This window comes from Macaca nemestrina, chromosome 7 (genome assembly GCF_043159975.1).
Source record: "Macaca nemestrina isolate mMacNem1 chromosome 7, mMacNem.hap1, whole genome shotgun sequence".
NCBI lineage: Eukaryota > Metazoa > Chordata > Mammalia > Primates > Cercopithecidae > Macaca > Macaca nemestrina.
In genome coordinates, this window is record NC_092131.1 from 119,890,618 (window position 1) to 119,906,128 (window position 15,511).

The window sequence follows — 15,511 nt, forward strand, 5'->3', positions numbered from 1 at the left end:
AGAGTAAGGATCTCATTATATTCATTTTTTGCATCAGAGCCTCACTTGATTCTTGGTTAACAGTAGGTCTTTGGTAAATAAAATTCCCCCTGAGTTGAATGGAATCAAGTTCCAAACACTAAGGTAAGTTTCAAAGATCCAAATGTTGAAAATGCAGTTGATCCAGATGTTTTCACATCAGTGGATTATATACTGAATTGATTTCCTCCTTAGAGGAAAGTCAGCAGCCCTGAAACTTTCTACATATTCCCAACAATTTCTGTAAAACTTCCAATGATCTTATTCTCTATAACTAGATATGTGGGCCAAGAACCCCAGCACCTTTGCCCCTTAACTTTGAAACTGGCAATATGAATTACCAGGGTGACCCCTCCCAACAGAGCACATGATCGGCCACAGCTGTGCATGTTTTTCAGTATGACTGCACCAGGATAGGGCTCCAAGCCACTGGGTGGAGCAATGTGCTCTGGGGAGAAAGCTCATGACATTTCCCCTATGATTTCACAAAAGAAAAAATCTTTTTCTTACGAGTTGTTTCTGCTCAATGTCAATAGGAAAGGTCATAGCTTAGCGCATTTACGTACAGATGCATGCATGAATATGTAGACTATCAGCCACCCCTACAGTGTGAGAGAATTTAAATTGCATTGGTCCTAAGAGTGAAGGAAAGCAGGTGTAGTTGCCTACTCAACCTCCACTTTATTCTTTTCCCTTTATTACAATCCTAATTTTATTTGAGATGACAATGTATACAACTAGAAGACAATTTCTCAGCCTCCCTTGGAGAGCTAGGTTCCAGCCAATGAGATGTAAACAGAAATGTATGCAATGTTCAAGTAGGCTGCTTAAAAGAAGTTGACTCCACTTGCAAGGTGTGCTTGGTTTGGCCTGCCTTCCATCTCCCTTCCTCTGGTTGAATATCATCTTGATGACTGGAGCTCCAGTAGCCATCCGGGAATTTGTGACCTTGATGGTGGAAGCCACAGGCCAATATGATAGAAGGATGAGGAAGAGGCCGAGTACCAGATGGCTGAGGAGCCACCATACCAGTCCTAGATTCGAGTTTCCACTGCTTCTGTGAAATAAAAATCAATCACAAACTTTTTATCTTGTTTAAGCCACTTTTAAAAGTCAGTTTTCTTTTATATGTAGCCTACTAATCCTATCCAAACAAGGCTTGAAAAAGGTTTACTACAGCTCTTTTTTGTTGTAATAGCAGAATAATTCGTAAAAAAAATGCCCATCAATAAGAAAATAAACTATTAATGTAACAATACCAAATAAAACTGTGCAGCAGTATAAAGAATGAAAGGGTTTTTTTGTTTGTTTGTTTTAGAGATGGGGGTCTTGCTTTACTGACCAATCTGGTCTCAAACTCCTGAGCTCAAATTATCGTCCTACCTCAGCCTCCCAAAGTGCTGGGATTATAAAGGCGTGAGCCACCGTGCGGCCTTTTTTTTTTTTTTTTTTTTTTTTTTTTTTTTTTTTTTAAGGTCTTCTTATGTAATTAAACATTTTAAAGACATCTGCTGATGAGCTGTTTAAAACAAGAAGAATCTCAAAAGCATCTCTGGCCAAAATCTTTTTAAGAAACAAAAAGTAGCGTGATTCAGCCTTGACAAGGATTAGTCAGAGCCCACAGTATTAAGTTGAAATCAAAGAAAGGCAAGCTTTTTTGGGGATGAATAGTAATCTTTTTGAAAAAAAATTTTTTTTTTCCTTCAAGTTTAGGAGATGACAAATATTGAAATCTGGTTGAACTGAATCCTCTTTATTGATAAGGAAAGCAGTGGGCTCGACCTATTTCTGACTTTCTGAAAAAAGTTGCCCTACCTGCCACTCACTTCTTTTTAACTGGCTATTCTCAAAGGAAATTGCAAGAGACTGAGGATAAACGTCTGACATCCAGAAATGGGCTTTTTAGAGCTGAGGCAGCCTCCAGAACTTCCATTTCCAATTTATTTCACAGGCGAGAAACTGAGGTCAACAGGGACGTAGGTTAATGGTTCCTGGAGGCCCTGAAGGAACTTCTGGACCTGGCCTGTGCGTTCCAGAGAAAAAGGTCGGCCTCTGACGGAAAACGAAAAATGAGCACTCGGGAACCCACCCAGCCGGCGCAGAGCGCCTCAGCCGGACCAAGGGGAGGAGCCAGTGGGGCGGGCGGGGCCAAAATGGCGGGGGGGTGGGACTTCCAGAGGCGGAGGCCGAGGAAATGGGACGGGGCGGGGCCCGGTAGGCTAGCGAGCGCCGGGAGGCGGGGCCTCAGGAAGGCGGAGAGGAAGGCGTGTGCAAGGCGGGGTCCGGCGCCGGCTGCGGCCGGGGGCGGGGCCCGGGCGGCCCGCGCAGGTGGGATCGGCTTGTCTGCGGCGCTGCGCGGCGAGGCCAAAATGGCGGCTTCCAGCTGGGCGCGCAAGGCCGTGGTCTTGCTTTGGGCCTCTGACCTGCTGCTGCTGCTGCTGCTGCTACCACCGCCTGGGTCCTGCGCGGCCGAAGGCTCGCCCGGGACGCCCGACAAGTCTACCCCCCCTCCCCGGAAGAAGAAGAAGGATATTCGCGATTACAATGATGCAGACATGGCGCGTCTTCTGGAGCAGTGGGAGGTCCGCGGCGCGCTCACACCCTCCTGGCTCTTCTCTGTCCGGAACCCTGTTGCCACTGACCCCTTACCCATTCTGTCTTGGGACCTTTCTGACCCCCTAACCTCCTCTACTCATGCCTTGAACCCTTACCCACTGAAGCCACTGCTGACCCTCCATTCCTCTTCTCACTCGCGCGCCCTGCTGACCCTCGCTCCAGCCCTCTGTCATTCCAGTGCCCTGTTCCCCCTGCCACTTCTCAAGCCACTCCAATCAGGGGTCAGCCCCTCAGTGTTCAGCCTTGCTCTCCCTTCACTTTTCAGTGCCCTGGTTGTCTTTGCGTTGATCCTTGTGGTCAGTGAGCCCTGCAAACGGGGAGAGAGACCTTTCCCATTCTACTAAAGAGCATTTCCTTCATTTTCCTTTTGTTTTGGGGTGAGTGGGTGGGAGAGTGGGTTGCAGTGAAGATGGTCTTCCTTAATGGTTATCTCAGCTGTTTTCTAAATCAGTAGAATGTTAGACTTCCTGTTTTGGTGTATGTCCCTGCTGGGAATTTTGTGTTTTTTGTGGGTGGATTTATTTTACTGAGGGGAAAAGTAGCAATGGCTAGTGGCTCTGTATCGTGGAACTCACGCTTTTTGTTCAAAGGAGAGTACGTTTTCTCGTTTGTCACTTGGATGGACCAGAGTGTGCAGTTACAGGGAGTGTGTAATAAGCTTTTAAGGTAAAGATTACTGGCCAAAATCACATTGCTGCCTTTCCCCCTTCCTGAGGTGATTGTACTGTCCTGGCTGACTTGCATAGCTGTGGAACCTTGGGCATGTCTCGTTTCTAGGTCTCAATTTCCTTATCTGCAACGTGAGGAGGTTTACTGGATGGTTCCTAAGATTCCTTCCAACACTGATGTTTGTTATTTTGTGATTATCTCTGTGTGTGTTGGGAGAGGAAGGAAAGACTTTCAGACACAAGTTTAAAATACCACCTGATTCATCTGACTAGAAGAATGCAGTCCTGTGTTTTCATGTGGTTATCAGCAGCTGATGGAAAGATTGGGGTAGATTTGAGTGTAGAGAGAACGTCCCCATTCACCATCTCCCTTGCAATATCCTTCCCTTTTTGGACTACAGCAAATAAAGCCTTTTGATCTGCCAGATTGAGAACATCACCTCATGAGAAATCCTCCCCTTGACCTACTCAGACCCTGAGCTAGACGAAGAGGTGCTGCAGAGATGAACAAAGATTGCACTGGGAACAGTAGATAACAGGATGGATGAGCAGGGAGAGAATTTGCAGGCCAAGAAAAACACATTATCTCATTTAATCCTTTTACCCATCCATGAGGGAGCTACTTATCCCTATTTTCTAGATGATGACATTGAGGCACAAAGAGGCTATTTAACTTGCTCCACATCGCACAGCAAGCTAGTTGAGTTTCAAAATCTGTCACGACTTTAGAGCCTGTTCTTTGAACTGTTTTACCTGCACTGCCATACATATTGGTGAACAGAAGTGCAAATGAAGGATGGTGAGGAAGACGTGGATTAAGCTAGAAACTGCAGGAGCAGAGTAGAAAGGAGAAATGTGAGATTTTTATACTTTTAACATGGCTTGATGGTTGATTTTGTTTTTTTAATTATTTTTTATAGAGACAGGGTCTCCTTATGTTGGCCAGGCTGGTTTTGAACTCTTGGCCTTTGCAATCCTCCCACCTTGACTTCCCAAAGTGTTGGGCTTATGGGCGTGAGCCACCATGCCTGGGCAACTGATTGATTTTGTGAACAGCAGGGCCACATAATATAGTAAAAAGACAGATTGGCCAGGCGCAGTGGTTCACACCTGTAATCCCAACACTTTGGGAGGCAAAGGCAGGTGCATCACCTGAGGTCAGGAGTTCAAGACCAACTTGGCCAACATGTTGAAACCCCATCTCTATTCAAAATACAAAAATTAGTCAGGCATGGTGGCGGGCACCTGTAATCCCAGCTACTTGGGAGGCTGAGGCACGAGAATTGCTTGAACAAGGGAGGCAGAGGTTGCAGTGAGCCGAGATCATGCCACTGCACTCCAGCCTGGGCGACAGAGTGAGACTCTGTCTCAAAGAAAAAAAAAAAAGACAGATTTTGAACTCAACTTTACCCCTCACTAGCTACTTGATCCTAGTTTTAGGTATCTGTAAAGCCAGAGAATGCCCTGCTTTGCAGGATGCCATGAGGATTAAATGAGCTAATGTTTGTAGACACTCTCCAGACATGAGGACCCTTCCCCAGTAGCAGTGTTTTTTATGTGGGAGAGCGTATCCATCTCTGTGGGTGCTTTTTTTGTAGGAAGCAGTTCTTCTCTTGTGACCGTCTCTAAATCCATACCCTCACTCCTTCCCCAGCAGTGTGAGAAACAGTGCTTCAATGAGAGGCTGTGCCTCAGATGTGTGGAGAGAAGGTGAGAATTCCTTCCATTGTGTTAGAACTAATTCTGAGTCCCAGTTGGTGTAGAAAAACCAAAGGTGGTTATTTCATTTTACGTTATGATAGCCAGGTATAATGGGAAGGGGCAGTTGGAGGGATTTGGAGCCAGAAATGTGGTTTGTACTTCTAGCATGTGAGTAAATTAACTAAATCATTTATCCTTTCTGAACATCATCTTCCTCATATATTAAATGGAAGCCTAGTAGGATTGTTCTGAAGGTTGGAGATAATATATGTAGAGTGCCTGGAACTTAGTAGCTACTCAGTGGATGTCACTTATTATTTATATCAAAAACCATAGGAGGAGGAAGAGGATTTGCAGAAAGGGGAGTTCAGCTTTGTAGCTTTTGACTTTGGCAAACAGTAATGAAGGAGCTACAAAGCCAATTGAAAATGCAAGACTGGCCTGGAGGCAGGGCTAGGACTGGAGTCAGGGGACTGCCAGACTTGTCCCTGGCCCCACCTCTGCCACAGGATAAAGATTGGATTGTTTTCAGCATAGACACACTGATCATAACAGGTTAGGTTACCCAGACTAAGGGTAGAAGCGGTTAATTATGTACATCTAGGGTATTATTTTTACACTTCAATTTTAACTAACATAATAATATATATTTATGGGGTACAGCGTTGTATTTCTACCCATGTATACAATGTAATAATGATCAGTTCGGGATAATTAGCATATCTGTCACCTCAAACATTAATCATTTATTTGCGTCGGGAACATTTAAAATTCTCTCCTAGCTGTTTGAAAATATGCAATAAATTATTGTTAACTATAGTCATCCTGCAATACTATAGAGCACTAGAATTTATTCTTCCTATCTAGTATAATTTTGTATCCATTCACCATCCTCCTTCCCTATCTCCCCTCCCCTTCCCGTCCTCTAGTAACCACAATTCTAATCTCCACTTACGTGAACACAACTATTTTAGGTCCCACGTAAGAATGAGAATCCTCGGTATTTGTCTTTCTGTGTCTGGCTTATTGCACTTAACCTAATGTCCTCCAGGCTCATTAGGGTACTATTTTGCAATTTTTTTTTTTTTTTTAATGTAACTGAAACACAGACATATAAAATGGAAATTAAAGCCGCTTTTTTTTTAAGTCTCTTGAAACAATTTTTACCCATACTATATACACTAGACTTAACGACTATTTAATTATATTTGCATTAACAAAGAAATGCTGGGCTGGGCTTAGTGGCTCACGCCTGTAATCCCAGCACTTTGGAGACGGAGGTGGGTGAATCGTTTGAGCTCAGGAGTTCAAGACCAGCCTGGGCAACATGGTGAAACCCATCTTTACCAAAATTACAAAAAAAAAAATTACCCAGGTGTGGTGGCATGCATTTGTGGTCCCAGCTACTCAGGAGGCTGGGTTAGGAGGATCACTTGAGCCTGGCAGGCAGAAGTTGCAGTGAGCCAGGATTGCACCAGCACCGCTGCACTCCAAACTGGGCAATAGAGTGAGACCCCATCTCAAAAAAAAAAAAAAAATGCTGCTTGGGACCTACTGAGTTAATTTCATGATTATTACTGAAATCAGTCTGAAAAATGCAAATATTCTAGGGTATTGAACCAACTAAAACTCTTGCAGTGTTTTGAGGAGACTATAACAGATGTTATGGAGAATTAAGATAAAGACAGAAACAACCTGTGAATTTGGCAACTAGGAGGTCCTTTGCGACTTTGAGAGTGTAATTTCCATGTGGTGATTGTGGTTGGAGGCCAGATCACAGAGGCCTAAGGAGTCAGCAGTGTCATAGCCAACAGATACAGTACTGAATACTGTTTGCCTTTAAGTCATTACATCCCCAAACAAACCTTAGGAGGGAGACGCTGTTATTGCCCTCACCTTTCCATTATAGGTAAAGAAAGTTATTTTCAGATGGGCTAAGTAACTTGCACAAGGCTGCATAGTGATGGAGCACATCCATCCGACAGCACAGCCCATGCTCCTGTCTGCAAGTCGCCACCAGTGACTCTTTCAAAGCAAAATGAGAAAGAAACATGTCAGTTGAGAGGGTGGCAGAGTTGAAAAGAAGGTTGGTGCGTTACATGTGGTCACATTACTGGGGCCTTGGAGATCACTTTGTTCTGCTTTTCATTTTGTAGATGAGGAAACAGGCCTCGAGGAGTAAGGATTCTTAGGCAAGGTCACAAAGCTAGTTATGTAGAACTGAAACCAGATCCCAGGTTTGATGTCAGTATGGATCACCTTCAAGCACTGTGTAGAATTCTTTCATTTTTATTTTTTACTAAAATTATTTTTAATATAGTACATTATTAATGGTATCTTAAATCTTGGCCCTTCAGAGATTGGTCAAAAGCACCAAGTAAGAATGACTTAGTGGCCTTTTCTTTTTTTTAGGTAACAGCTTTATTGAGATTTAATTCACATGCCATAGGCAGTTTACCCATGTAAAATGTGCATTTTAGTTTTAGTATCTTCGGAGAGTTTTACAGCCGTCACCAAAATCAATTTTAGAACATTTTTATCATCCCCAAAAGAAACCTTCAACCACTCCTGCCGTTTTCTCCCAACTCCCTAGCCAGCCCCAGGCAATCACTCATCTACCTTCTGTCGACAGATTTATCCATTTTGGACATTTCCTGTAAATGGAATCATAGAATGTGTAGTCTTTCATATCTGGCTTCTTTCACTTAGCATAATATTTTCAAGGTTTATCTGTGTTGTAGCATGTATCAGTCAGTACTTCATTTATTTTTTTCTTTTTCTTTTTATTTTTGGTAGAGATGGGGTCTTGATATGTTGCCCAGGCTGGTCTTTAACTCCTGTGCTCAGGTGATCCTCCGGCCTCAGACTCCTAAAGTGCTGAGGTTACAGGTGTGAGCCACCGTACCTAGCCAATACTTCATTTCCTTCAGTTGCTGGCATTAGCCTTTTCTCCAAGGAACCTGGTTCCTTGGTTCCAGAACCTGGTTCTTTTAAAGATTTTTTATCTGTCATTCTATATTCTATGTATTAGGCATGGTGGCTAATGCCTGTAATCCCAGCACTTTGGGAGGCCAAGGTGGGCAGATCACGAGGTCAGGAGATCAAGACCATCCTGGGCAACATGGTGAAACCCCGTCTCCACTAAAAATACAAAAATTAGCTGGATGTGGTGGCATGCGCCTGTAATCCCAGCTACTCAGGAGGCTGACCCAGGAGAATCACTCAAACCCAGGAGGCGGAGGTTGCAGTGAGCCGAGATCTTGCCACCGCACTCCAGCCTGGTGACAGAGCAAGACTCCATCTCAAAAAAAAAAAAAGTTACCATTTTGTATTAGTAATTTATTCATTTGTTTTCATCCCTATGGGTTCAACATTTGTTTGAGGGGTTGTAAGTCATACTATTATTTATTTTGATGTTGAGATTATTTCAAATTTGGCCCCTGAGAGCTGCTTCAAGTTGGCTTCCGTGTCATTTTGACATGTTCCACGATTCTTTGAGCACTTTACTACTTTGTGATGCAGGATTATTCTAGGCTCATCTTCTGTCTCCCTTGCTATAAGCCTGTTCTCCGATGAACCCAGGCTCTTTTACATATTTTTATCCATCTATCTGTTTACTCATCTGTTAATCTATGAAAAACCTTGAGTTTCTCCTGATACCTTCAATTCCAGCCTAATACCACAGGGCTCATTCTTCCCCCTTTCATATTTGTAGTTTCATTTCCAGAAGTTAAGAACCTGGCTCTCATTATCCTCAATATGTTTACTCCTTTTCTCAATCCTAGAGGTCACATAAGATAGTTTCAGAATGGCTAACCCATGCCACTACAGAAAGCAAACCTGCTAACTGGAATTGAATATTTTTGTACAATACCTATTATTTAAGTGAAATGGGTATACATGGACTGCAGATTTTAAGTATACAGTGCAATCTTTAAGACATGGTCTCATTGTGTCTCCCAGGCTGGAATGCAGTGGCATGATCATAGCTCACTGCAACCTCGATCTCCTGGGCTCAAGCGATCCTCATGTTGCAGCCTCCTGAGTAGCTAGGACTACAGGCACCTGCCACCACACCTGACTAATTTTTAAATTTTTTTTAAGAGATGGGATCTCACTGTGGTGCCCAGGTTGATCTCTAACTCCTGGGCTTAAGCAATTCTCCCATCTCAGCCTACTGAGTAGCTGGGACTACAGGTGTGCATTGCCATGCCTGGCTACTTTTTAATTTTTTTTTTTTTAGAGACAGAGTCTCACTGTGTTGCCTAGGCTGATGTCGAACTCTTGGCCTCAGGTGATCCTTTTACCTCAGCCTCCCAAAGTGCTGGGATTACAAGCTGAGCTACAGTGCCTGGCCTGCAATAAATTTTGATAAATGGATATTTCTGTATAATCCACACCCCTGTCAAAATATAGAACATTTCCATCACCCTAGAGAAGTTATCTTGTGTCATTCTCAGTTAATCCTACCTTGTCCCCCTTCTACAGGCAACACTGTTCTAATTTCTGTCACCCTAAATTAGTTTTGCTCATTCTTGAATTTTAAATAAATGGAATTGCATAGTAAATCTTATTTTGTACCTGGCTTCTGTCACTTAACGTTTTTGGGATTTGTTACATGTAACAATATTTGTTCTTTGTTGCTGTGAAGTATTTCATCATATGACCATACCAGAATGTGGCCATTTTTACAGCCTACCATGTTGGGTAGATTGTATGAGAGTTTAAAAGCTCTAGAAACCCATCACATGGGGGCACTCTGTGATTGGTAACCTGGGTTTGGGTAGTATTTGCTACCTGAAACTTAGACTGTATTCAAAGTTAAGAAGAGGAAGAAAATCCCTAGTTTTCCTTTTTATGTTGTAATTTAAGTCATATACATGCACCTGACATCATGCAGATGTTTTTGCCTGTACCAGTTAAAAAGCAAGATTCTGATGATAGGTTTGATGCTTTTCCCCCAACCTGATAGAAAGATGATGAAATTGAAGAAGGAGATCTTCCAGAACACAAGAGACCCTCAGCACCGGTCGACTTCTCAAAGATAGACCCAAGCAAGCCTGAAAGCATATTGAAAATGACGAAAAAAGGGAAGACTCTCATGATGTTTGTCACTGTATCAGGAAGCCCCACTGAGAAGGAGACAGAGGAAATTACGAGCCTCTGGCAGGGCAGCCTTTTCAATGCCAACTATGACGTCCAGAGGTAAAGCACCAACAACCAGCTGAGAAAATCATAGGCTGTGCTGGGTCTTTTCTTTATTATTATTAATTATTATAATGATGATGATTTTTTGAGACAGAGTTTCGCTCTTGTTGCCTAGGCTGGAGTGCAATGGCTGGAGTGCAATCAGCTCGCTGCAACCTCCACCTCCCTGGTTCAAGCGATTCTCCTGCCTCAGCCTCCCAAGTAGCTGGGACTACAGGCGCCCGCCATCACGCCTGGCTAATTTTGTATTTTTAGTAGAGACAGGGTTTCACCGTATTGGCCAGGCTGGTCTTGAACTTCTGACCTCAGGTGAATCACTTGAACCCAGGAGGCAGAGGTTGCAGTGAGCTGAGATCATGCCACTGCACTCCAGCCTGGCAGCAGAGCAAGACTCCATCTTGTGGGGGGTCGGGGGTGGAAGCATTTGTTGGTAAAAGCTGTTAAGTTTTTGTTTTTATTTTTTGTCGAGGCGAGGTCTCACTATGTTGCCCAGGCTGGTCTTGAACTCCTGGCCTCAAGTGATCCTTGCACTTCAACCTCTCAAAGTGCTAGGATTACTGGCATTGACTACTGTGCCTGTTGTGTGTGGTTTTTTTTTTAATGTCTCAGTTGATCCTAAAGTTTTATTTATCTTTGAATCTTTAGCTTTTATTTCATCTGAACAGAAGGGTGTATAGCTTAGTTTAGCCTCTTCTGCTAGAAGTTTCTGCTCAGTGGAGAGTGCTTTTGTGTGTAGCTATGTTCACACATAAAGCTCGGACCATGCTGTTAACAGATAACTAATTTGATATGAAGAGGCTCAGTTTTCACACCTGAGTATGGTTCTGAGGTACAATTTTAAGAAATCTGCTGCTTTTTCCTCAAGAACAGTTCTGAAATTTGGGGTCTGCAAATATTCTAGTCTAGGAAATATGAAAGTAATGACAAGAAATGGGAGGAGTACTTAGAGAACATCCGGCCAGCAAAATATTTTCAATTAGCTTAAATAGACACCTAGACAGAGCAAATAAATGTCTTGGTGATGTGTGCTCCGGAAGGCCCACTGGTCTCTGTGGAGCGGTGGGAGCGTTATAAACTGAAGGGGGAACACGTGGTGTAGTCCCTAAGGAACAGAAGAATCATGCCTGCTGGCCACACTAGGACTCCACCCAGGCCTCATTCTTTCTGCTGTGTTCCTTGGGACTTTTTGAGTGTGGGCGAGCTGGGCTGCTTGCTGCTGAGCTCCGGGGCTAGGATTTCTGTCCAATAACCAAGTGTCCTCTTGAGTCCTTCATAGCCTCTTACCATGACCCACTCTAAGCCATTGGTTTTCCACCTTTATCAGCACAAGCCTTTTGTCCCATAAAATTGTAACTAGACACTCTAGAATATAAAACGGATACAGATCAGATCGAAGCTGCCTCTTTACCTCCCCAGCAGCAGCCCCTGGGCCACCTCTGCAGTGTCCTAGAGAGGTTTTCCAAATGTTTGCTTTTAACATGGGCATCCATTTATACTACAAAGAAACATCCAATGTCTGTTCCTATTTTGTTCTGAGCCGGGTATTTAATAGTTCTGCAAGCTAATATTTTCATGCATGAGATATCAGTAGCTGCTAGGCCTTGGAAAATCCAATTTTTTGTTCCATATTCATGTGGAATTTGAAATAAACATGATAAGTGCCAGAGAATTGCTCCGACCCATTAGCACCTTACTAGTACGTGCTGACTGTCTGATTGCGTCTCTCTGCCCAAGGTTCATTGTGGGATCAGACCGTGCTATCTTCATGCTTCGCGATGGGAGCTACGCCTGGGAGATCAAGGACTTTTTGGTCGGTCAGGACAGGTGTGCTGATGTAACTCTGGAGGGCCAGGTGTACCCTGGCAAAGGAGGAGGAAGCAAAGAGAAAAATAAAACAAAGCAAGACAAGGGCAAAAACAAGAAGGAAGGAGATCTGAAATCTCGGGCTTCCAAGGAAGACAATCGAGCTGGGAATAAAAGAGAAGACCTGTGATGGGGCAGCAGTGGCGCACTGTGGAGAGACAGGTGGATGTGGAGAGCTGTTTGCCCAGCTCGTGGGGTGGGAGTGGTCTCAGGAAACTGCACACCAGTTGACATTCTAGTTTCTTCTAGAAAGGGTCTGCCACATGACCAGTTTGTGGTCAAAGAATTACTGTCTAATAGGCTTCAAGTAAGAAGACAGGTGTTTTCTAATTAATACTGGACACTGACAAATTCATGTTTACTGTAAAATTACCTAACACGGAAATATGACTGTGTTGCTTTTTCCCATTTACACGTGGTGAGTCAACAACTCTACTGAGATTCCACTCCCCTCCAAGCACCTGCTCTGATTGGGTTGCCTTCTGTGTCCATGTTTTTTATTTTCTGTCAACTAAAAGGATAGCAAATTCTGATCGGAGAAGTCTTTAAAACTCTTGACTTAATTGAGTCAAAACTCTTCATGCCATGTACATCATTTTCATTATGTTAAAAGTAAAATGTGCTTTGTGAACTCAGATCTATCTAAATATATAGCCAGGAAGCCAGGGTGTGTAAATACAAAATCTATGCAGGAAATGCAGAGAACAGAAAATATGTCACTTGAAATCCTAAGTAGTATTGAATTTCTTTGACTTGAATCTCACTCATCAGTAAAAGAGAACTCTTGATGTCCGTCAGGTTTTATGTGGTCTGTAAAGTTAGGGGTTCTGTTTTGTTTCCTTATTTAGGAAAGGGTACTGCTGGTGTCGAGGAGTTATATGCTCCATTTAATGTGACAGTTTTAAAGGATGTAAGTAGGGAATCAGAGTCCTTTGCAGAGTTTGACAGAAGACTCAGTAACCTCATTTATTTCTAAACATTTTTCTTTGATAAAGTGCCTAAATCTGTGCTTTTGTATGGAGTTAATGTCTGATTTTGCCGTTCATATGTTAGAGCCTACTCTGAATAAGAGTTAGAACATTTATATACAGATGTCATTTCTAAGAACTAAAATTCTTTGGAAAAAACCCTCAATTGTGATTTGAAGAAATTAAAAATAGCACATTACATGGTTAGAAAATGTCAGTGTTAAATAATGGTACAAAGTGAAAGGTATAGCCCTCTCTTGCTGCCAGTAGCTTGTCCTGGTGGAAGCTGCTGTTAACAATTTGTCCCCCCACATCCCCCTCCCTGCCCACCCACCAAAAAAAGTACATTTACTTACGTAAATGTACTTATGGTGATGTATGTTTGTTTTGGCCTCACAGCTTCTGTTTCCCCTTAATTTGGTAGCTGTTCACATTTCCCTCTAAAGAACCACACCCTCTGCATTCTCAGTTCTCTACTTTGGATGGGACATTTGCCCTGCAGTCCCCGCACCCTCCAGGCCATGCCCACTCCAGGATGAAGCTTGTGTGATCTATGGTACTAGGGTACTAGGCCCCGAAAGAGGCTTTTCTTGTTTCTTCTGCATTTTGAACCTGGAGCAGAGCTGTTGTAGGCCCCGCCCTTGGAGAGGAGAGCTGTTTGACAGTGGGGCCAACACAGACAGTGGGGAGAGAGTGCCACACCCTGGTGGCATAAACGAGTCCCTGAATCATGCCATGGCTGAAACAAACCCTGTCCATGGGCTTTTTCTGTTTTACTTAGGGCAATTTGAATGGGTTACTGTCCTGCATAGCCAAAATGGCCCAGTGTAAAGCAGCTGTTTTGATGAGATAATTGCTTTAATTAAGCAAAAGGTAACAGAGCTTTTACTCTGCCTTGTACCTGGTGTTTCCACTTAGGAGCCTTCTGCTGTCAGAATGTGCAGATCTGTCTCATTGCTTCCTATGCAGTGTGCCCCCACTTCAGCCAGTAGTTCCTGTGTGTCTGTTATGTACTAGGTACTACAGGGTGCTAGGACAGTGTAGATACAGCCTCTGCTGTTGTAAAACTCAGTGATTTGGTGGGGGAAGACAAATGTCAGTAACGTACAAAGTAAAACGGCAGCTGTTAGAAGTATGAAAGGGGCAGGGTAGTGGGAGGTAGAATCTTCCCTGACCAGGTCGGGACAGCCAGAGGCCTTCTCTGAGGGCAAGAGGAAGAAAGGAGAAATAGAGTAAGGCAGGCAGAGGGAACAGTCTGAGCTAAGACCCTGTGGCTGGAAGAGGCAGACCCTGTGGCTGGAAGTGGCAGAGGGAGAGGCTGCAGGAAGGCCAACGGGGAGGCTGGGGCCCACTGCAGGCCCAGGCTGGAGTAGCATATGGAGTTTGGTAGGAATTTGGGACGCTCAGGTGGATCTTAATTGTGATGGGATGAGTGTGAAAGGCAGTCCAAGTTACACTGGTTGCACAGGAGAAGTGATTAGAAGAGGACCCCAGCAGGTGTGAGCTGTGAACTGGGAGGCGCTTCAGTAGTGCAGGCCATAGCTGGAGGTGTCCTACATCAGCAGGGTGGTGGTGAGGTTTGAACCACCAGAGTCCCTGCTGATGGACACTTGAGTGTTCAGATTTTTTGCTGATATATTAAGTGCTGCAGTGGACATTTTCACACAAAATATTTTGGTACACTTTTGTTTATATCTGAAAGGTAAATTCCTAGCAGTAGAATTATTAGATTATTAGAACAAACAGAATTTAACATTTTGGTGTGTATTGCCAAATTGCCCTCCCAAGTGGTTTAGTCAGCTTACCCTTGCCAGCAATAGATCTATCCTTGCCAGCTCTGGGCATCACATTTACCAGTTTAATAGATTGTAAAACCATATCTTAATTGGCTACCCTGAAGCCACCATACTGGAGAGGCTGCATACAGAGTTTCACGTGGAGAGAGGGATGCCCAGGAGGCCCACCTGCTCCAACCCCAGCTGCATGAGTCTTCCAGCCCAGGCACAGACCTGTGGAGAAGATTTAAACATTTGCAGCCCCAGCCTTCAAGCCATCCCAGTTGACACGGAGGGGAGCTAGCGTAAGCTGACCTGAGAAAACAGTCTGCAGATTCACGAGCAAAAGAAATGTTGGGCTGGGCACGGTGGCTCATTCCTGTAATCCCAGTACTTTGGGAGACCGAGGTGGGTGGATCAGTTGAGGTCAGGAGTTTGAGACCAGCCTGGCCAACATGATGAAACCCTGTCTCTACTAAAAATTAGGTAGGTGTGGTGGTGCGCGCCTATAATCCCAGCTACTCAGGTGGCTCAGGCAAGAGAATGGCTTGAACCTGGGAGGCGGACGTTTGCAGTGAGCCAAGATCGCACCACTGAACTCAAACCTGGGTGACGAGGTGAGACTCTTGTCTCAAAAAAACAAGACAAAAATTTTTTTGAGAGAAATGTCATTTTTTGTTTGTTTGTTTTTGAG

General features: G+C 43.9%; 1 protein-coding gene across 1 annotated transcript; it reads left to right on the top strand.

Annotated features, from left to right (window-relative positions):
- The first annotated feature begins 2,334 nt into the window (after positions 1-2,334).
- On the top strand, positions 2,335-13,082 carry MESD (mesoderm development LRP chaperone). Its single transcript, XM_011760532.2, has 3 exons — positions 2,335-2,600; positions 9,976-10,208; positions 11,946-13,082. Exons 1-3 carry the CDS (start codon positions 2,388-2,390, stop codon positions 12,202-12,204), a joined length of 705 nt encoding a protein of 234 aa, XP_011758834.2. The 5' UTR covers positions 2,335-2,387; the 3' UTR covers positions 12,205-13,082.
- Positions 13,083-15,511: the final 2,429 nt, after the last annotated feature.